We start from the raw sequence: 23,042 nt of genomic DNA, 5'->3' as shown, positions 1-23,042 counted from the left end.
GCAAACATCATCAATCTTATTGATGATAAAGGTGTTTAATTTAAGGCATGTTACTAAATTCATACTGGATTCCTAACTCTTTTTTTAGTTCCTGAAGAATTTATGTATAACCCTCTCACTCGGTCTTATGGAGAACCTCATAAACGACCAGAAGTTCAGAATTCAACTGTGGAGTTTATTGCTTCTTCAGATTACATGGTAACTGTTCAGTGCTAAAATTAGTCATGGGACATGATTGTATTGGTCATTTGATTTTCTCTTAGGTGAATTTTTGTCCAAGTTTTGAATACATAGTATTTTTAAAAATAATGGAGAAAGTTTATCCTTAAAAGTTAGAAAGTTCTTCCTAAATGTTATTTGATCTCCTAGAATAATATACCACTGAAAAAATATTTTTTTAATTGACTCTAAATCTCATTCTTCATTTTTTACTTAGAAAAATGAATTTTTTACCTAAGTCCTTACTCATCTTCTTTATAATATCTTTTTGTTTTAGTTGTAGATAGACACAATACCTTAATTTAATTTATTTATTTATATGTGGTGCTGAGGATTGAATCCAGTGCCTCACACAAGGCAAGTACTCTACCGCTGAGCTATAGCCCAGTCCCCTATTCTTGTTTTTAATATATGTATAACTATGTTTCTTGTATATTCTCATTTCTAATCTTCATTGTCTGCAAAAATTCAAAGTGCTGTTAATGGAGAAAGGTGAACAGGAACAACTGATAAAACAGTAACTTCCTGGTGGTTGGCCCATCTTTATTTTTGTAATTTTTATCATCTTTTGTTTCTAATTTAGCCTATGCTGACTTAGGCACAATTCTTATGTCTATTTCCTTGAAAACTTGCTTATGATCACTTTTACTTTCAGCTTCTTACCTTCTTTATAGCTTATTATGTTCTTAACTCTCTGTTGTAGGTTCTTAGAAATTTTAATCTAACTGAAGTGGTGAAGCAAGAAATAATCTTTAATTTTTATCATATGATTCATATGACCTTTGGTTGACTTTTTTTTTTTTTTAAAGATTTTATGAATTGGGAGTGTAGTTGGTGGTAGAGCACTTGTCTGGCATGCATGAGGCCCTGGGGTCAATCCTCAGCACCTCATAAAAAGACTTTAATAATCATTTTATAACTTTCTGTGCCAGTAATTTTCAAGCATACTCCCAAAAGAGAAAATAGTATGAACTATTGTTTACCCATGATTGAGCTACATTTGTCAACATTTTTTATACCTTTATTCATTTATTTATTTAATATTCTAAGTTGTAGAGGGACACAGTACCTTTGCTTCATTTATTTGATTTTTATGTGGTGCTGAGGATCAAACCCAGTGCCTCACACATGTGAGGCAAGTGTTTTACCACTGAGCTACAACCTCAGCCCCTGTTTTGTTTATTTATTTGTATATCGTGCTGAGGATCAAACCCAGTGCCTTACGTGCTATGCAAGTGCTCTACCACTGAGCCACAACCCCAACCCCATTTGTCAACTTTTTGCAAATATATTTCATTTGTCATCCAGCCCACCCCTTCACTTGCCCTAGAGTTTATCACATTAAGTGATAATCTCAGATATCATTTTACCCATAAATACATCAGTATATACCTTAATGACAGAAAACCTTTTTTTTTTTTCCACATAAGGGAGTTTATTAAGCAAACACATTGTCTCCCTGCAGGGTAAGAGAGAAAATGAGAGGAAAAGAAAGGGAATGAGAAAGGGCACACGCAAGAAAGTGAGAAAGCCAGGAGGATAGAGAAAGTGAGTAGGAAGGAGAGAAAGATGAGGAAAGATGGCAGGGTAGCTACAGTAAAGCCGTTGAATTCCGCCAGGCTAACAGGGGACCAATATCAGAGAAGGATACTTGCAAGCTGACTGATGAACCAATAGCTAGCTAGAATGTTCACAGACTGACAAGTGGTTGGGAAGAGGGGAAAATGGCTGCACCGGAAAGGCATTAAGCAGTGTCTCCATGCAGGGTAAGAGAGAAAATGAGAGGAAAAGAAAGGGAACAAGAAAGGGCGTGCGCAAGAAAGTGTGAAAGCCAGGAGAATAGAGAAAGTGAGTAGGAAAGAGAAAGATGAGGAAAGATCCAGAAAACCTTTTTTAAAAAATATTCATTTTTTTATACCTTTATTTTATTTATTCATTTTTACATGGTACTGAGAATCGAACCTAGTACCTCACACATGCTCAGCAAGTGCTCTACCACCAAGCCACATTCCCAGCCCCAGAAAAAGCCTTTTTAAAAGAATATTTTTAATATCATAAGGATTTCCTTTATAGTTAGCACTTAACCTATGGAATTTGACCACTACCAGGTGACCCAGTAGCTAGTACTAACAGCAGGTCCTCAGGTTATATCTTGGCCAGTATTCCTTTTCTGGAATACATTTAAACCACCTGTTTAACCATTACAACTCTCTAATCATGCTTAGTCTGCAGAGAACTTTGCAAGAAAAAAATTTAAGAAAGGAACGTCATTTTCATTAGCATGTAAGATCTTATATAATAGCAATCCTATTTGTATTTTTTGGTACAATATGCTCAATAGATGGATATCTAGTAGTATTAGTAATTAAAAAAAAAAATAGGTTGTACCCACTAAATAAACTACATTATTTTTTTCCTTTCAGCTTCGTCCTCCTCAACCTGCAGTTTACTTGTTTGTTTTAGATGTATCTCATAATGCAGTGGAAGCAGGATATTTGACAATTTTGTGCCAGTCACTGTTAGAAAACTTAGACAAGTAAGAATTTTTTTTGCTCATAATATTGTGTGTGTATATAAATATATGTAAGCGTGAAGTGTGTATTAGTAATTTAAAGTGTTGGGTTTTGTTCTTAATATTTTTCTATAAACTAAAAGAGTACTTCCTGTTTACCATAGAATAAAGATCCTGCTATTCGACTTACGATGATTTAATGACTTGGCACCTCAATCATAAAAATTTTAACATTTAGAGAAGAATTTAGATCTTGTCTAGCTGCCCTTGTGACTTAACTGACCTGAACACTGGGACCCAGAAAGTCTGGCTCGGTCAGAGTATCAAGAATCTCTATGAGACTATTATCAAACATGGCAACCTGAAGAACATTATGTGTTAAGTGATGTAAGCCAGGCACTGAAAGATAAATACCACATGATTTCACTAATATTTGGAATATTTTAAATAGAATAGGGATAGAATGGTGGTTACCAGCATCGGGGGTGGCAGTAGAGTATGGGGTTGGGATGTTCTGGTTTAAAGACACAAAATTTCACTTAGGAAAACATTCAAGAGATCTATGGTATGGGATGGTGGCTATATTTATAACAATATATTGTATTCTTGAAAACCACTAAGAGCAAATCTGGGACATTCTCACCACAAAAATAATACCTTCATGAGGGAATACATATGTTAATTAACTAGGTTTAGTTAATCCATAATTTAAATAAAATTTAAAAATAAATTTAAAATTAAAATATTTTTAAAATAATCTAGATTAGAGAAATATACCTGTAACTTATGCCTAAGCATGGAATTTTACATGAGCTAGTTTTAATTGCAGTAATGAGAGAATGAATTGAAGAAAGGGACAACTTTCTTCATTTTAGCACATTAGTAATCAACCATGTTGTGGAAATAGGAATCAAGAATAGAGTAAGTACTTTATACGGGGCTCATAATTCCTTCCTGTCTGCCTACCACAGATGGACTTCCTCAACTAACTTTAAAATTGGTATTTCCATTTCTCTGGAAACAAAATTGTTTATGCATTTCTTTTTTCATTCCAACAAGAGATAATGACTTAAGATTGTTAGTGAGAGTGTTACACTACTACAGTGGTCCTTTTTTTTTTTTTTTTTTCTTAATATTTTTAGTTGTAGATGGACACAATATCTTTATTTTATATATGTAGTGTTGAGGATTGAGCCCAGTGCCTCATATGTGTGAGGCAGGCGCTCTACCACCAAGCTACATCCCCAACCCACTACAGTGTTTCTTTTTTTTTTTTTGGGTGCTGGGAATTGAACCCAGGGCCTCATGCTTACAAGGCAAGCACTCTACCGACTGAGCTATCTCCCCAGCCCCTACAGTGTTTCTTGATACACACTTCGTCAGGAGTACTCTGGGTAATTACAAGAGGTTCTCCCCCATCTTCATTGGAACATGGGAGACCTTGCCCTATCAAATGCTACTACTAGTCACTACAGTCTGCATGTCACTAATCTTGGCCTTCAAATAAAACTAATATTATTAAGATATTCAAGATTCTAAAAATCCAGATGTATTGAAAGATTTGCTTTTAGTTTGTTAATAATTTAGCTTTCATATTTTTATCATTGGTTTTAAATGTTTGCCTTATTTAATCACCAGTGCTCATGACAGAAATGGCTTTAGCACTGAGTAGCAGAAGACCACATTGCATAAAAATGTTCAGTCTTTTAACACCAAGGTTTCAAAAAAAAATTTTTTTTTAGATATATATGACAGTAGAATGTATTTTGACATACATACATAGAATATAACTTCCTTTTTTTTTTTAATTTTTATTTTTTGGGACCCAGGAGCACTCAACCACTGAGCCACATCCCCAGCCCTATTTTGTATTTTATTTAGAGACAGGTCTCACTGAATTGAGGCTTAGTGCCTCACTTTTGCTGAGCTGGCTTTGAACTTGCCATCCTCCTACCTCAGCCTTCCAAGCCACTGGGATTACAGGCATGTGCCACTGTGCCTGGTTAACTTCCCATCCTTGTGGTTGTACATGATGTGGAGTTACACTGGTCATGTGTTCATACATGAACATAGGAAAGTTATGTCTTATTGATTCTACTGTCTTTCTTATTCCCATTCCCCCAACCTTACCCTCATTCTCCTTTGTTTAATCCAGTGAACTTCTTTTCTTACCTCCCCTGCCCCACTTTTGTGTGTTAACATCCACATATCAGAGAGAACATTTGTCCTTTGTTTTTTTGGGACTGGCTTATTTCACCTAGCACACTCGTCTCCAGCTCCATCCATCTACTGGCAAATGTCATCATTTCATTATTCTTTATGACTGAGTAGTATTCCATTGTGTGTATAAGCCACAAACTTTATTCATTCATTTGTTGAAGGGCACCTAGGTTGGTTCCATAGCTTAGCTATTGTGAATTGAGCTGCTATAAACATTGATGTGGCTGTGTCACTGTAGTATGCTGATTTTAAGTCCTTTGGGTATAACTGAGGAGTGGGATAGCTGGTTCCATTATAGTAAACACTAAGTTTTAATCCCTCTCCAGGGTGCAGTATTTATGGAGGTACCACAATACCAGAACTGTTCATGGAGTGATGGAACAAGCTGTCTTCCATCTTCCTGTTCTAGTAATCCACTTAACTATATTGTCCTCAGATAGAAAAGTAAGAAAAGGTATCTCTAAATAAGAGCCACTGACAAAAACAAGTGACTTTATAAATTAAATAGATTATAAAACCAGAAGGATAATATTGAAGATAGAAAGTGGTTTAAAAAAATATTTATATTTGATTACAGTAGAAAATAGAAGACTTAAGAAAATTTTAAAAAGAATAGTAAACGTAATAGGACAACAACAATATAGAAATGTGGTTTGAAAAGGGCTCTGAAAAATTCTTTGAGAAAGAAGAGTGTGATGCTGGGGTTTGAGCTTCTGCTTAACTTGGTATATTTTGATCTTGGAATGGGCTGGCAATCTCCACTCTAACTGATAATAAATGACCACAAATACACAGTGACCAGAGAAGTCTCAAAAAAGTGGAGATTATTCTATGGAGACATTGTAAATCTTGACTAGTATTGGTAAGCTGAATGTGTGCATTCTATTCACTGAAATTCTTTGGACCTGCCTTGCGGACTCTTGAGGAGCCTGATTGATCATCTTTAGTAGTAACAATGCTTCTTACTTTGAAGCACATTCTAGTTTGGCATCTTGTAATATTCAAAAATATTTTACAGCATTGCTATAAGAATAAATTACATAACTGAAGTTAACATAGGTACTTATTGAAATATATGTCTGTAAAATGAGGCATCCATGATGTTGGTAATAAGGAAAGCTTGACAGGTGATGAATTGTTAACTTACTTTTTTATTCTGTGGTATTGATTTTTGAAATAGTTCTAATAGAAAATTTTTTAACAATTGATAGATAAATGTTTGAATGTTCTTGGGTTCGCTTGTTTGTTTGGTATTTGCATAATACCAGAGGGCTGGGGACTCGAACCTGGGCCTCCAGCATGAGAGGCAGGCACTCTACGAGACGGGCTATATGGCCAGCACTTTGAATGTTCTTTAATGTGGTTTTTATTTAAAATTTAGCACATTGAAATCTAATTTGCCTTATACTCAACTTTTTCTTGAAAAGTGTTCCTTTGTCATTCTACCCTTAAAAGGTTTAAAAAGAATATCCCGTTGTATTGTTTTCACTTCAAAGAGTATGTTTCAAAGGAAAGTTAGCAAGAAATCTTTAAATTTTAAAAACAATTTTAGTTTTAGTTTACTTTTATTTGAATATTGATGTGGTTCAGTTTTCTGAATTATGAATTCTAATCATGCAGGTAGTTTTATCTGAAACATAATATTTCTTTCTTTTCTGTTTTACCTACTGGTTTAGATTGAGATAATTTTTGTATTGCATATAAACAAGCATGTGTAATTATCCCTAGATCTGGCTTACTATTTCTTTATTTTCTTAAATAAAATATGTTACTGAGCACTTTGGATTTTAAATTGTTGATTTTATTTTTAGGCTTCCTGGAGATTCACGGACAAGAATAGGATTCATGACCTTTGACAGTACTATTCATTTCTACAATTTACAGGAAGGATTATCACAGCCTCAGATGTTGATTGTTTCTGATATCGATGGTAAGCAGTCGACAAAATTAAAGTCTTTCTAACTATAGGCTTTGAAATGGAAGCTACTTTATGGTACATCTTGTTATATGCTATGGAGATAATTTGGTATACTTTGATATTTGCTTCAAAATGTTTTCTTGGAGCCAGGCACAGGGGAAGCTGAGGCAGAAGGATTGCAATTTTGAGGCCGACCTCAGCAATTTAGTGAGACTCTAAGCAACTTAGCAAGATCTTGTCTCAAAATAAAAAACGGGGATGTGTCTTAGTGGTTAAATGCCCCTGGCTTCAATCTCTGGTACAAAAAGAAAAAAAAAAGTTTTCTTTTTAAATTTTTTACATATTACTAAATATGGTTTTACATATGTATATGTATGTATAGTATGTACAGAGTATATGCATTTAATAAGGCATTATTATATATTTTCCCTGTAGATGTTTTTCTACCTACTCCGGATAGTTTACTTGTGAATCTCTATGAAAGTAAAGAGGTGAGATTGATTTATTTTCTTAAAGCATCAAATTATTTCTGTCATCTCAGCTGTTTACTAGATATTAACATTTGTTTACTCAATATATTAATATTAGACAATAGACATTGGCAGGTGATGCGTCTATTGAATCTTCTATAGTCCCCAGAGATGTAGTGAGACATACTGTACTCTGTAATGTTTTAAAGAACAACCTTGCCTTGCCTTCTCAGTAATTCAACGTTTAATCTTTTTTTCCCAGCTTATAAAAGACTTATTGAATGCATTACCAAATATGTTCACCAACACAAGAGAAACACACAGTGCCCTTGGTCCTGCGCTTCAGGCTGCCTTTAAATTAATGTCTCCAACAGGTGGCCGTGTGTCTGTATTTCAGACACAGTTACCTTCCTTGGGTGCAGGGCTTCTGCAGTCCAGAGAAGATCCTAATCAAAGGTCCAGTACAAAGGTATTTTATGTTTAGTTTCTCTGTCATATCCCCTAGTGTTTTCTACCTCTTACAGACTGTAATTATTTGTTCTACTTTTCATTAGTAATAGTAATAAGCTAGCAAGAGTTTAACTCAAATTATCTTGTGTGTGTGTTGCAGAGCATTCTTCTTATTTGTTTGCAAGCCAAAAATATTTAGAAATCACTTAGTCTAATATTTTCATTTTATAAAGGAGGAAGCAGATTAACATGTCCTGCCAGAGGTTAGGTAACTAAAGATAAAGATGTGGCATGATTTTCTGATTCCTGTGTTCTTCTCTGTTATACAAGTGGAAAACTTACTAAATCTGAGTTATAATTTAGCATGTTCATTCTAAAACATTTTTAATTATAAAGGTAATACCTATTATATAAAACCTGAAAAATAGAGAAATAAATGATTCATTAATAATCTCACATCAAGATTTAGCATTGTTAATACAAATAAGCATAATTGGGCATCATATATAAATATATATTATATCTTTTTCACTGGTCTTTCTCATGAATATTCTCTGAGGTTCCTAAAACTTTTTTGGGGGGTGGGGGAGGGTACTGGGGATTGAACTCAGGGTCACTCGACCACCGAGTCACATCCCCATCCCTTTTTGTACTTTATTTAGAGACAGGGTCTCACTGAGTTGCTTAGTGCCTTGCTTTGCTGAGGCTGGCTTTGCACTTGTGATCCTCCTGCCTCAGCATCCTGAGTCACTGAGATTACAGGCATGTGCCACTGTGCCTAGCTAATAAAACTCTTTTAAAAATACATATCTTGGTAAATGGGAAAGTACTCAATTTAACTTAACTATTCAATGACTAGGAATTGATTAATCAAATCTTCCTTTTACACTGTCACGTTGTGGATAGTATATAATAATATACTTACTATATTATTATATGTTATATATATTATATATATATATAATAGTATATAATACTGATTTAGCAGCACTTACTCTGGTGCCAGATTTTTTGAGTTTTTGATATAGTGTCCACCACTTAATAACCATATAATCTTGATAAAATTAATCAGTTTTTGCCTTAGTTTCCTTATCTGTAAAGGTAAATAATTAAAATCCTTTGAGATATATGTTATGATAATTAAATTATTTAATTTATATAAAATCGCTCAGGATCTGCTGGCACAGAAAGTGCTTTGTTTCTCTGCACATTTTTTTTTTGGTGTATTATAGTTGAACATAATGATGGGATTTGTTGTTATGTATTCATACATGCACACAGTATAATTTGGCCAGTATCACTCCATAATACTTCCTCCTTCCTTCCACGGCTTCCCCCCTCTGGACCCTTTCCTCTACTGCTCTGCTCTCCCTTTGATTTTCATGAGATCCCTACCCTGACCCTCTACCTTTCTTTTTCTTTTTCCTCTCTAACTTCTACATATGAAAGAAAGCATACCCGTGGCCTTCTGAGTTTGGCTTATTTCCATTAACATAATGGTCTCAAGTTTCATCCATTTTCCTACAAATGACAAATTTCATTTTTCTTTATGAGTGAATAAAACTCAATTGTATATGTATGTATATATATACACATATACAATTATATATACAATTATACATATATAATTATATATATACACATTTTCTTTATTCATTCATCCATTGATTGATAACCTAGTTTGGTTTCATAGTTTGGCTGTTTTGAGTCATGCTGCTATAGACATGAGTATGCTTGTATCACTAGTATGATGACTATAATTCTTCAGGAATTAAATACCGAGAAGTGGTATAACTGGGTCATATAGTGGTTCCATGCCTAGTCTTTTGAGAAACCTCCATACTGATTTCCGTAGTATTTGTACTAATTTACAATCCCACCAACAGTGTATTTCTTTTCCCGACATCCTCTGTAGCATTAACTGTTTCCATTCTGACTGGTGTGAGATAAAATCTCAGTGTAGTTTTGATATGCATTTCCCTATGGCTAATAATATTGAACATTTTTTCATATATTTGTTGCCATTTATACTTTTACAGAAGTGCTTTTTTATAAATATTAGCTATTATAGGAAATCTGTGCCAACTGTCTAGACCTTTTTAAAAAAACTCCTTTGTTTGTTAATGGGGCAGCAGGTATCCTCTTCCTTAATTATAAGAGATACATAAAAACATGTGCATAGTTAGAAGCCTCTGACTCTTACTTTATGATCTGTTGACTCAGGTGGTACAACATCTTGGCCCTGCAACTGATTTTTATAAGAAACTTGCTTTAGATTGCTCAGGACAGCAAACTGCAGTGGATTTGTTCCTTTTAAGTTCACAATATTCTGATCTTGCTTCTCTAGGTAAGAATATGTTGTCATGATTATCTATTTACATAGACATTTTTAGTATATTATTAAATTCAAATTCTTAGTAAGCTTTCTCAATATTTTGGGGAGAAAAGCATGTAAATTACATAAATAATATTGATGAAGATTATCAGTAAATTTTATAGCCCCATATAAATATAAAGTGCCATCAGTATTTTGTCTATATGATTCATTTACCATTCTGTTTAACTTTATTGTGTACTTTATAAATATTTTTGTTTTCTCATATTTAAATGTCATTCTTACTTGGACAACGTTAGCTTTGTCATCATTTAGATTCATAGAATCTGTACTACTGTACAAGTAGAATGTTAAATACTTTCTGTATTTCTCTAAAGCTTGTATGTCCAAGTATTCTGCAGGGTGCATCTATTATTATCCATCTTTCCACCATACTCACAATCCTTCACAAGCAGAAAAGTTACAAAAAGACCTAAAACGATATCTCACAAGAAAAATTGGATTTGAAGCCGTTATGAGAATAAGGTGTACTAAAGGTATGATCATGTCAAATTGTACATTATATTGCATATATCAAAATGAATGAACATTCATATATTAACTGTGTATGATGATGACTGTTCAGTGTAAAAGACTTTGTGTTTGATCCACTTGGTTTTACACTGTTTCACATCAATATATATTTATGAATAGTCATTGCGCATTTTTTCAAAATAACTTGTCTAAGTGGGTAAAAGAAATGTTTTGGTTTATTTAGGAAGAACCTAAGAGAAAGTTCATATTGTAAATGATTTGAGGAGAATTAGGGGAATAGGGAAGATCTTAAATGAAAACTGTCTAATTAAGGATCCTTGCCTTTATTAACACTTAATTTGTATTTCCCTTGGTTTTTATGTATTGGTTTATTGATGGGACTGTGATCCCTTATTTTAAATCTAAGATGAGTTGTACAGTAATTCTGAATTGTTGAATTTTTTTATTAGGTCTATATCTCCAGGTCACCCATGAACCAACCGTGTTAATAAGATTAGGTATCAATACACATAGTCTCACTTTTATATAACCTGCATGGGATTTTTGAATTAGTGTTTTAGAACCTCTGTCAGCACTCCAACCTTACGCTTAGTTTCCCTTTTGATTCAAAATCAGAGGTATCTTTAACTTTAAAACAAAACTAACTTGAGGTGAAGTTCTGTTACTTCATTTTTTTATATCAGGTTTTCTTTCTTAGGTCTTTCAATGCATACTTTCCATGGAAACTTCTTTGTCCGTTCCACTGATTTGTTATCCCTTGCCAATATCAATCCTGATGCTGGATTTGCAGTGCAATTGTCAATTGAAGAAAGTTTGACAGATACTTCCTTAGTGTGCTTTCAAACAGCCCTGTTATATACATCAAGCAAAGGTAATATTATCAGAAATTAACTATAGCCCCTCTTTTCTAAGTTCTCCTTAGTTGAGTGGGAAGAAAAATGAATACAAACTGGGAAGTAATGGAATTTGCATTAATCAAATATATGTTCTAGTATTTCTTTTTTCAACTCTCCTTTTGAATATTTAAATACTACTTTTTTTTATTTGTGAAAAACTTGTATTCCTAGGATCCTGTATGTTTCTCGCACTTCATGCTAAATCCAGTTATGCAATCCTTTGTATTATTTTGCCCCATAAAATGAACTATGTAGTAATTAAGGTCTTCATTTGACAGTCTATATCATTTTCTAATATTTTACTGTATTGGTACAATTTATTGATTTATCTATTTATTTTTGGTACCAAGGATTGAACCCAGGGGTGCTTTATCACTGAGCCACATACCCAGCCCCCCTTTTTTTTTCATTGTGAGACAGAGTTTCACTAACTTGCTGAGTCTGGCCTTGAACTTAAAATCCTCCTATCTCAGCCTCCCAAGTTCCTGGGGTTATAGTCGTGTACCTCCCACCACACTGGCTTCTATTGGGTATAATTTAGCAGGAGTGACATTAAAATAAAATTAGACCTAATGTTCAACTATGTGCAACATGTGTATAATGTTCATGGTCTACAGACTTGGAGAGTGTTTAATTTTCTTTAAAACATGTTTTTACATTTCAGAATCCTGTTAGTAATTTAATCTAGCCAAACCAGTAATTTGAATAAAATTTGACCTGTTCGCCTTATTTCTTTCTTAACCTGATATATTTTACAGTGATAGTTACTCTCCATTTTCTCTAGGTGAACGCAGAATTAGAGTGCATACACTTTGTTTGCCTGTGGTAAGTTCACTAGCAGATGTATATGCAGGAGTAGATGTACAAGCTGCCATCTGCCTCCTGGCAAACATGGGTGAGTAGAAAGTGAAGGAACAAGCAAAATATATTTTCTGTTCTATTGTTATTGTTGTTGTTGTTGTTAAGCTTAGAACTCCCTTATTTAAAAAGTATATGTTTTAAATTTTCATTTACTTGCAAGATGAGTGAGACCATTCTTATATTTCTTACTAATTCTTAGTTTAACAATCTGTTGGGGGATTCATGAGTACTAAAAACTGGTAAAAATCTAAATGCCATTCAATTAATGAATGGATATACAATGGAATACAGCTCAGCATGAAAGGTAGCTATCAATACTTGAACTGACATGGATATTTCTCAGAGGCATTATGCTGAGTGAAAGAAACTAGTCTCAAAGACTGCATGCATATAATTCTATTTACATGACACTGAAAAAGGGAAAATTATCAAGTGGAGAATAGATCAGTGGTTGCCAAGACTTGGGACAGGGTAAGGGTTTTGCTTCAAAGGGACCTATGGGGGATATTTTGGAGGTGATGGAACTATTGTATATTTTATTGTGGTAGTGATTACATGGCTCTGCCTTTGACACTTAACCACCATAGAACTATGCTCAGAAAACAAATTTTACTGTTTATGAATTTTAAAAATCCTTTAGGGAATTAATATTATAATGAGTATCTGAACAAATTTCCTTTATTTATATATTTAGACATGAAAAAGAGCCTTGCTATTTTCCATATGATCTTGGAGAAAACAGTCATTACTCATTTGCTGAAAAATTATAGTAGCATTAATAATAATAGTACTAAAAGGGTTCCTTCTTTTTGCAGTTCTGGGGGTTAAACTCAGGGCCTTGTGCATGCTGGCAATTACTCTATCACTGAGCCACATTCTCAGCCCGGGATCACAATTTTTATTCTATATTATTTTTTAAAATATTCTTTAGTTGTAGATGGACACAATATCCTTAATTTGTTTGTTTATTTTTATGTGGTGCTAAGGATAAAACCCAGTGCCCACACATGACAGGCAAGTGCTCCATCATTGAGCCACAACCCCAGCCCCAAGGGGGGTCACAATTTTTAAAGTGTCATTTTATATGTAGGTTTTGAATTATTTATACCATAACTGATTGCTTTTCACTCTACTTTTATTTTTAAAGTACTTGGGCATATTTTTAATTATTTTAATTTAATAGATTATTTTAATAAAATATATTCTTAGAGAAAAAAATTTTACATCAATATTTGTCTCTTTCATATCTATATGAAAACCTAAGTTCAGTTGGCCCTCTTTTTTTTTTAAAGTTTACCTGGGGTGTTTTGCAAAGATTATTGGGGATCACTAGAGATAACTTAGAGTGTGGAACTTACATTGGTTGTGTAGGGAAAAAATGTTATTTTATACATGTGACTTCCGTTTGAGTAATTGAAACATCCTCAGGGCTTTCTCAGAAAGTACATATATTCTCTAGTATCAATAATGGTTAAGTGTTTTTAGATTTAAAAGATTAAAACAAAGTCTGAAAGAATCTAGACTTGTTCTGATTATCAGATTTACTCAGATTTTATTTCAGAAAAAATGTGTAATGAGCAAACGCTTAAAATGAGAAAGCAGATGAAATGCATTTTATTTGTTTCTTAAATAAGGCATATCTACTTTATCTCTTAGAGTGTTCCTTGGAATCTAATGGTTCTAATGATTAAACACCTTTTCGGTTGCTTTATAGCTGTGGATCGATCAGTTTCATCAAGTCTGTCAGATGCAAGAGATGCCTTAGTGAATGCTGTAGTGGATTCACTGTCTGCCTATGGCTCCACTGTCTCAAATTTGCAGCACTCTGCATTGATAGCACCCGGCTCCCTCAAGTTGTTTCCTCTCTATATTTTAGCCCTTCTCAAACAGGTAGCTCTGTGTATGTTGTTATATTTAATGACATTTAAAAAATTCTCAGATACATATTTGAATAAATGAAATCTAGGTGATTGTGTTCTAATACTTAGTAGATTATGCACTTTAACTTTAGAAGCGTTTTGAAAAAATAGGGGAAAAATCAAAGGAAAATGAAGATATACAAATACATTATGACTTGTGAAACCATATGCTCTCTTTAATATTTATGAATAATTTGAAGAATGATGTGGTCATAGCAACTCTTTTCCCTTCTGAAAAGAGACTCTGAGTAAAGGATTGAATATTTATTGAACATGTTTCTATTGACTCAGTCACGGTAATAGGTACTACATACACATCAACCCTCACAACAACTTAGAGAGATATTCTCCATTTATCTTATGGTTGCAGTATAGCTCAGAGAAGCTAAGTAGCTTACTTATATACTTATTGAATGTCAGAGCTGAGAATTGAACCCAAGTCTGTCTGACTTGAAAACATGCTTTTTCCATTGTTGATGGTGTATTTTTCTTTTAGTACCTTTTTGTTTTCCTTGAAAATATATCTTTTTTCTTGTAGAAAGCATTTAGAACGGGTACAAGCACTCGCCTGGATGATCGTGTGTATGCCATGTGTCAGATAAAGTCTCAGCCACTAGTTCATCTAATGAAAATGATTCATCCCAATTTATATAGGATAGACAGATTGACAGATGAGGTATGCGTTTTAGTGCATTTGAAATTGTTACGTTTGAATATATTTGAGTGTCTTTATTTTATATCTAAGATAATATATTATTGCAGTCTCTTTCATTTCTTTTTCTTCCCTATGGTAATAATACTTTAAATAAGGACACTAGCTATGGACCTGAATAGGACTCTCAGATATGGGTATGGAGTTTTCAAAAGTACTTTCATATGGGAAGTAACTTACTTTATGGAATTGGTTGTACTGTTTATTATAAAGCAAAGTTGTATAATGGATATTTCTATTTATATATTGTAGATATTGACTGTTTCTGATACGATCAGATTGCAGTATTAATTATTTAGTAAACTCAATCTAGTATCCAACAGAATTTTAATGTGGAAATGTGTAGGCTCTTTCTTCCTTGTGTTGAAACTATCTTCTTTGGAATTAATATTAATCCCAAAATAATACTAGAGAAATGTGAAGAAGTAGTTTACTGTGTAATCCTGTCAACAGTCATACCTTTAATATATCTTGACCCCAAAAGGAAAGTAAATGGGACAGATCATTTTATCTGTTTTAAGTTTTTACTTTTTAAATTTGAATACATTGGAGTGTCTTAATTCTATAGCCAAGGTGATAATGTTATGATCAATATTTTTGCATCTTAAAATATTCTCAGTTGTCATATTTTAGTATTTCATATAGAGTTTGTGGCCATTAATTCTCACACTGTGATAATAGTATTATTAACTCATTCACATTCTTCCTTTTCTTTTCAGGGTGCCATACATGTTAATGACAGGGTGGTACCACAGCCACCGCTTCAAAAATTATCTGCAGAGAAGCTTACAAGAGAAGGTGCTTTCCTTATGGACTGTGGCTCTGTAAGCATCCTCTACTTAGAAAACTTCTCACTGTTTTAACTTGTAAGGAGGGAAACTCTTACAGTTGTCATGGAGTAGGCAGTGAAAGGGAGATCAGGAGATGTGATACATCTCTAGTAATAAGAGAAATGCAAATCAAAACTACCGTAAGATTCCATCTCACCCCAATTAGAATGGCGATTATCAAGAACACAAGCAACAATAGGTGTTGGCGAGGATGTGGGGAAAAAGGTACACTCACACATTGCTGGTGGGGTTGCAAATTAGTGCAGCCACTCTGGAAAGCAGTGTGGAGATTCCTTAGAAAACTTGAAAGGGAACCACCATTTGACCCAGCTATCCCACTCCTTGGTCTATACCCAAAGGGCTTAAAATTGGCATACTACAGTGATGCAGCCACATCAATGTTCGTAGCTACTCAATTCACAATAGCCAGATTGTGGAACCAACCTAGATGCCCTTCAATTGATGAATGGATAAAGAAACTGTGATATATATATAAATGGAATATTATTCAGCCATAAAGAATAATAAAATTATGGCATTTGCAGGCAAATGGATGAAATTGGAGAATATCATGCTAAGTGAGATAAGCCAATCTTAAAAAAACCAAAGAACGAATGATCTCGCTGATAAGCGGGTGATGATACATAAGGGGGGTGGGAGGGAGGCAAGAATGGAGGAAGGAGGGACTATATAGAGGGAAAAGAGGAGTGGGAGGAGTGGGGGGAAGGAAAAAATAACAGAATGAATCAAACACCATTACCCTATGTAAATGTATGATTACACAAATGGTATGCCTCTTCTTCATGTACAACCAGAGAAACAAGTTGTACCCCATTTGTTTACAATAAAAAAATAATTAATTAATTAAAAAATAAATTGTTGACTGGGACAAGAAGTTGATTTACTTTAGATTGAGTTGAACATCGTATTATTATAGATTAATAAATTTTATTATCATGAATTATATGTACTTGGTAAAGAAAAGTAAAGAGATGAATTCCTGTTTTTCAAGGACTTTACTGTAGGAATTATAAAATTCAAAGGACCTCAAGAGTTTATCTAGTTCAACTTAGATCTGTTATCAGAAATCCCATTAATGTTTAAGAGTCCAGCAGAGGTCACCATCAAGGATGGTGATAAAGGCTGTCAGAATGATCAAGAAAGTTTAAAAATGGTATGTTATGAGCAGGAAAAGTATTTGGATAACCACAGAAGAGGGGGAAACTCAGGAGTTGAAATACAGAGACAGTAATTGAAATAGTGGATACAAATAATAATAGTCAGTTATCCTGATTAAAATGTTACATTACTCCCAGGGAAATAAGTGAGGAAGAAGGTAAAATATATTTTATGAGAAGTCTTAAAATTTAGGCAAAGGGCTGGGATTGTAGCTCAGTGGTAGAGTGCTTGCCTAGCATGTGTGAAACACTGGGTTCAATTCTCAGCACCACATATAAATAAGTAGAATAAAGGTTCATTGACAACTAAAAATATATTTAAAAAAAAAGAATTAAGAATCTGGTTCATGTCTTCTTTGCCTAAATTTTTTAGTAGATATATATTTTTTAGTTGTTGATGGACCTTTGTTTATTTATTTATTTAATTTATATGCAGTGCTGAGAATCGAACCTAGTGCCTTACACACAGGAGGTAAGCACTCTGCCACTGAGCACAACCTCAGACCCCTTAATTCTTAGATATAGATTTTCATTGTACCAATTACAGGTTCCTATCTTTTATGTCTCTTTCTACTGTATTTGAGATAGTATACTTGACCTCTTATACATGATAATTCTGAGAGAATTAGCTATGATGGATTTCATTAACTATTAGGGAGTTTTAATATTTTGTTGCTTTTTTTTTTTTTTAAGGTTTTCTACATTTGGATTGGAAAAGGCTGTAACAATAACTTCATAGAGGATGTGCTTGGGTATCCTAATTTTGCATCAATACCACAGAAAATGGTCAGTGAGTTTTAATAAACAACTTTTTGTTTACTTGTTTGTTTTTAATTTTTTATTGACATAAAATATGTGTAAAATTTGACATTTTAACCATTGTAAAGTATGTAATTCAGTGATTTTTAACATGTTCACAATGTATAACCATTACCACTATCTAATTTTGGAACATTTCCATTAAACACCCCTGACCCAGGCAACTATGAATCTCTTTTCCATATGTGGATTTGCCTGGTTTGAATATTTTAAATAAGTAGAATTATATAATAGGTGGTTTTTTGTGTTTGGTTTCTTTTACTTCTGTAACATACTAAGATTCATCCATGCACTGATGTGTATTAAATTAATACCTTATTCTTTTTTATGACTCTAAAATATCAGTTATTGGCCACTTTGGTTGTTTCTTTTTGGGGACTTTTGTGAATAGTCCTACCATAAATGTTTGCGTGCAAACTTTTGTGGCCATATGTGTTCTGCTGTCTTGGGTATATATCTAAGAATGGAATTTCTGGGTCACGTGATAACTTTCATGTTTAATTTTATGACAACTGCCAAACTATTTTCCAACAAATTGAACTTTTAAGTGATTTTGCTAGTAATAAACAAGAAATTTTAAGTAGGTCTTTACTGAATGTATGTTAACCAATACCAAGGAAATGTGATGCTGAAAGCAGTTCTATGCATTAATTTTAATTTTTTAAGTTGTGTTTATTTAATTAACTGAAAAGAAAGATCTACCTTATTCTTGAATGTTATAAATATGTGTGTTCCTTTTTGCTCAAATTAATATAAATTCATGATAATACCTGTCACTATCCAGTGTTTATTGTTTGTTTACTTTGAGTTAATCCCAGATTCATTTCTAAGATTCAGCAAGTGAGGATAATTAGGAAACATTTGAAAAGGAAGAATAATGTCAGAAGAGGAAACATGAAAAATAAATACTATTATATAAATAAGAAGCCTTATTCTAAAGCTATAGTTATTTAAGCACTGTGATACTGGCACAATAAGCACATTAGTGGAACTCAGTAGTGGATCAGAAATGGAGCTCATTCATGAAAAATAGAATGTGATAAGAGTGTATTTCAAAGTACCGTGGAAAAAATGGAGTATTGGAAAAAAAAATCTTGGGACCACTGGTTATCCAATAAGAAAAAAATATTCTTTTTATCAAAATAACTTTCAGATGGATCAAATATTTAAATATAAAAAAGGAAACCATGCAGATCATTGAAAGAGATGTTTATGAATATTTATGAATTTTTAATGTTAAAGTGGACAAGGCCTTTGTAAGCTAGTGATCTAAAAGATTAATGAAGCATTTCTACTTGGTAATTAAAAAGTGAAGCCAAAAGACAATAAAATTGTACAATTATCTATAACTCATAAAACTGAAAAAGGGCTAACTTTTCTAGTATGAAAACTGCTCTTATAAATCTTAAGGAGAACTCTACTCCCACCATAAAAAAAAGAAAAATGAGCAAAAGATTTGAACAAACAATTCTTAGGGGAAAAACACTGTAGTGGCTATATGAAACAATATTCAACCTCACTATAATTAAGAAAAGCAAAATAATAATATCATTACTTTTACTTACCATATTGGCAAAGATTTTTAAACTTTTCTGGTACAGTAAATTATTTTACTCCTAAAATATATATACCATAGATTTATTCATAGAAATATGTGTAGGTACACATAATCCTGTTGCATTAAATAAGTAATAACTATGCATTTATTAAAAAGGATAATCCAAAGAGAATAGAATGCATAATATGATCTCATTTGTATATATGTATATGTAGTAATAGTAGCTGTAAACACTTAGAAAACATCTGAAAAATTCACATCAAAATGGACATTTTTTTTGCTTTTTTAATATTGACGCAAATTACAAATATAATTAACCAAACTTTTCTATTTAAATTTTATTACATATTATATACTTTAAATTATTTAGGTTACTTTTAAGTTGACTTTGAAAAGAAAAATTTGTGTGTGTGTGTGTCTGTGTGTAATTGTTAAGGGAATTTGAAACTTAGTGGAAGCCCCCTTCGTTTGAATATTTCCTTTAGGTGAAATGGTACAACATACTACTATTCACATACCAGTTGTGTTTAATGGACTTATCTGGAAAAATATAGTATTCAGGTTAAAATGTCAATAACATACATATTTTTTTTAACTTATCCAGAAAAATATAAACAGATTTTTCAGCAATTTATATTTCATCTCTATGGTTGCTGTTATTAAACTGGGGATAGATTATAGGCAGTTGATTAGTGGTAATGGGAATCATGATTTAATTCTAATTCTGCTAAAGTCTATGAGAAAGGAAATAATTTTTGAATTTTATTTATTTTACCAGACGCATCTTCCAGAGCTAGACACACTTTCATCAGAACGAGCCAGATCCTTTATAACTTGGCTTAGAGATGGCAGACCGCAAAGTCCGGTCCTTCATGTGGTAAAGTAAGTACTTCTATAATTTAAGTATGAAGTTGTCTTTTCCACTGTGATCATTGGAATTGCTTGTCCTTAAAGCAAGCTTTAAATAATATCTGTATTTTAGTGGAAGACTATTATTACTTGATTAATAACATTTCCCAAAAGTCCTCGTGTATTAATGCTTCCTTAAATATATAATTATTCTTTTATAGTATATATTTTTAGATAAATGGTATTTTTCTCTCTGTCAGAGATGAGAGTCCTGCCAAAACAGAATTTTTTCAACATTTGATTGAAGACCGGACAGAAGCTGCATTTTCTTACTATGAATTTTTGCTTCATGTACAGCAGCAAATATGTAAGTGAAGTAGAATAAAATTGAATAAGAAGAAAAAGATCCATAACTGAGGTAAAGCATTATCTGTCACAGAAGCACATAGGAAATTTGAAGTAAAAGCATTTGTTGTTACAAGAGACAATGCACAGCACTCTGAGGTTTTGGCAAAGTGTAAACGGGAAGAATGAACTTGACGGATTTTCTTCAGCCTAAATTAATGGTAATGATGCTGTTTTAACAAGTATATTTTGAATTGGTTTCTACACATTTCCAGTAGTACAGCAGTACAGTGCTCTCTTCATTGCAAGCTGGCAAATTTTCGTAGCTGTGTGGAATGTCATAATGTAAAATTAGATGAATTTTTTTTCTTATAATTAATATAACATTTCTGGACTTGAACTCTGAAAAGAGATGCCAAAAGGCAGTGGTACCGTGTTATTTGTTTATATGAATTACTTTTTAACAAGGAATGATTCGTATTCATTAAATGAATTCAACATTTTCCCTGTAAAGACAATAGAGTTTCAGTACACAAACTATAGAAAATATATATATAATGTACATAAATGTTACATTTGTAAAGGAAATGTAAAAATGTAACTACAGAATATGAATTCCTTAAACTGTGCTGCATTGTTGGATGACAGCTCTTTTTGTCACAGTTGGAGAATGAGGTTGACTAATGTGTATTATGAATTGAGTCCACAGAAGAAACACAAACTCTTTGTAATTCTGTTAAATCTTTTATGTGGATTTATTTATGATCAGCCTACTAATTAAAAATATTTTGCTTGACAATTGGTTTGCTGGTTTTTGTTTTTGTTTTGGTGGGTATTGGGTTTTATTTTTTTTATTTTTATTTTTTTTACATCTAGGATATACTGAATTTACTTCTTAGGAGAAATGCAGTGATACTGCTTCTCAGTTAGGAATACATGTGAATCAATAAACTTTCAATAGTTGTGGACACTTCCAAGTACTTACTTTTTGTTTTTATTCTAAAAACAAATGATGCTACTTCCAAAATATATTGTTACTAAGTATAATCTTAAATTGTCTTTTAAATTTGTCATTTACATTAAGCATTTTTCGTGCAAATTTATAACAAGAACATTTTAATAACATGACTATCCTTTTTATTTAATTGACTTTAAGATTACTATCTGGAACTTTGAGAACAGTTTTACTTTGATCAAGAAATCTCTTGAGCTAGGTCCAGGCGTGGTGACCCATGCCTATAACCCAGCAGCTCGGGATGCTAAGGCAGGAGGATCACAAGTTCAAAGCAGCCTCCACATAAGAGAGGCACTAAGCAACTCAGTGAGACCCTGTCTCTAAATAAAATACAAAATAGGGCTGGGGATGTGACTCCGTGGTCAAGCATACCTGAGTTCAATCCCCAGTACCAAAAATAAAAATAAAAAATAAATCTCTTGAGTTAAGGGTATAGCTTATTGGTAGATGTTTGCCTAACATGTAAAAGACCCTGGGTTTAATCCCCAGCACCTAGAAAAAAGAAAGAAATCTCTGATCTAGTCAACTTATTTACTATAAAAACTTAATGGTCCATTAGCTTACAGAACAGAATTTTATTTTATTCCCTGGGAACATCCCCATGATGAACTTTAGAAGGAAGAAGGCTCTCCTATATTGGTGAGTGTTCTTTACTGGTTTTGTGGATCTCTTTGTTGTAGATAAAAATAAAAGTACTCTTACATTCTCCAATGGAAATGAACAGTTAAATGACTCACCCTAAATGACATAACTTACTAATTAGTGACAGAACCAACAATAAAAGCCAAATGTTCTCCCTACCCAGTGATACACCCTCCACCCCCACCCCATACCATGCTGTCTCCATCAAGAGAGAATCTTATTTAACATCATAGAAACTGCAGTACCTCTAGTGGCAAATAAATGCCTTTATATTACAACAAAAACTACAGTATTTCTACTTTAAGAAAAACAAAAATATTTTGCCTTTGGATATTCTGTCATTCATTGAATAATTTAAAAGCACTTAATACTTGTCAGATAACCTTCCAGGTACAAAACAAAATCCTTACTTCCATTATGCTTATGCTCTGGTGCTAGAATGTGGAAGGCTGAGACAAAAATTTCTATATAATTTGTCAAGTGCAATGAATGTTGTGAAGAAAAATAAATCTGGGTAAGGGAACTGAGAATACTGTTTTTTCGTGGTAACAGAGAAGTCCCTTTTAAGAAATGAGAGTGGAGCAAACACCTTGCGCCCTGTGGATATCTGGAAGAAGAGCTGGTTAAGTAGGAGGATTTTATGGCAGGTGAATATGGAAATTATCTTCAGAATGTTCCCATTTTCTCTGTGAAAGATACTACAGAGTTATTAGCAGAGAAATGGGAGTGTTAGTGTTTTCACAAATTAGTCTCTAATAAT

The 23,042-nt window shown here is 33.0% G+C and overlaps 1 protein-coding gene across 1 annotated transcript in view; it reads left to right on the top strand.

Moving 5' to 3' along the window:
• The window catches only part of SEC24B (SEC24 homolog B, COPII coat complex component), an 86,542-nt gene extending 65,114 nt beyond the window's left edge, over positions 1-21,428 (top strand). The window contains 15 exon segments of the mRNA XM_079153562.1: positions 89-198; positions 2,643-2,755; positions 6,763-6,881; positions 7,305-7,360; positions 7,602-7,808; positions 10,013-10,136; positions 10,502-10,660; positions 11,356-11,529; positions 12,339-12,449; positions 14,130-14,305; positions 14,873-15,010; positions 15,766-15,870; positions 17,748-17,840; positions 20,210-20,313; positions 20,541-21,428. Of these exon segments, the coding sequence (XP_079009688.1) occupies positions 89-198; positions 2,643-2,755; positions 6,763-6,881; positions 7,305-7,360; positions 7,602-7,808; positions 10,013-10,136; positions 10,502-10,660; positions 11,356-11,529; positions 12,339-12,449; positions 14,130-14,305; positions 14,873-15,010; positions 15,766-15,870; positions 17,748-17,840; positions 20,210-20,313; positions 20,541-20,655 (1,904 nt within the window). The 3' untranslated portion in view covers positions 20,656-21,428.
• The last annotated feature ends 1,614 nt before the right edge of the window (positions 21,429-23,042 follow it).

This window comes from Sciurus vulgaris (assembly GCF_902686455.1).
Source record: "Sciurus vulgaris genome assembly, chromosome: 9".
NCBI classification, from domain to species: Eukaryota; Metazoa; Chordata; class Mammalia; order Rodentia; family Sciuridae; genus Sciurus; species Sciurus vulgaris.
This window is presented reverse-complemented; position numbering and strand designations above follow the sequence as displayed.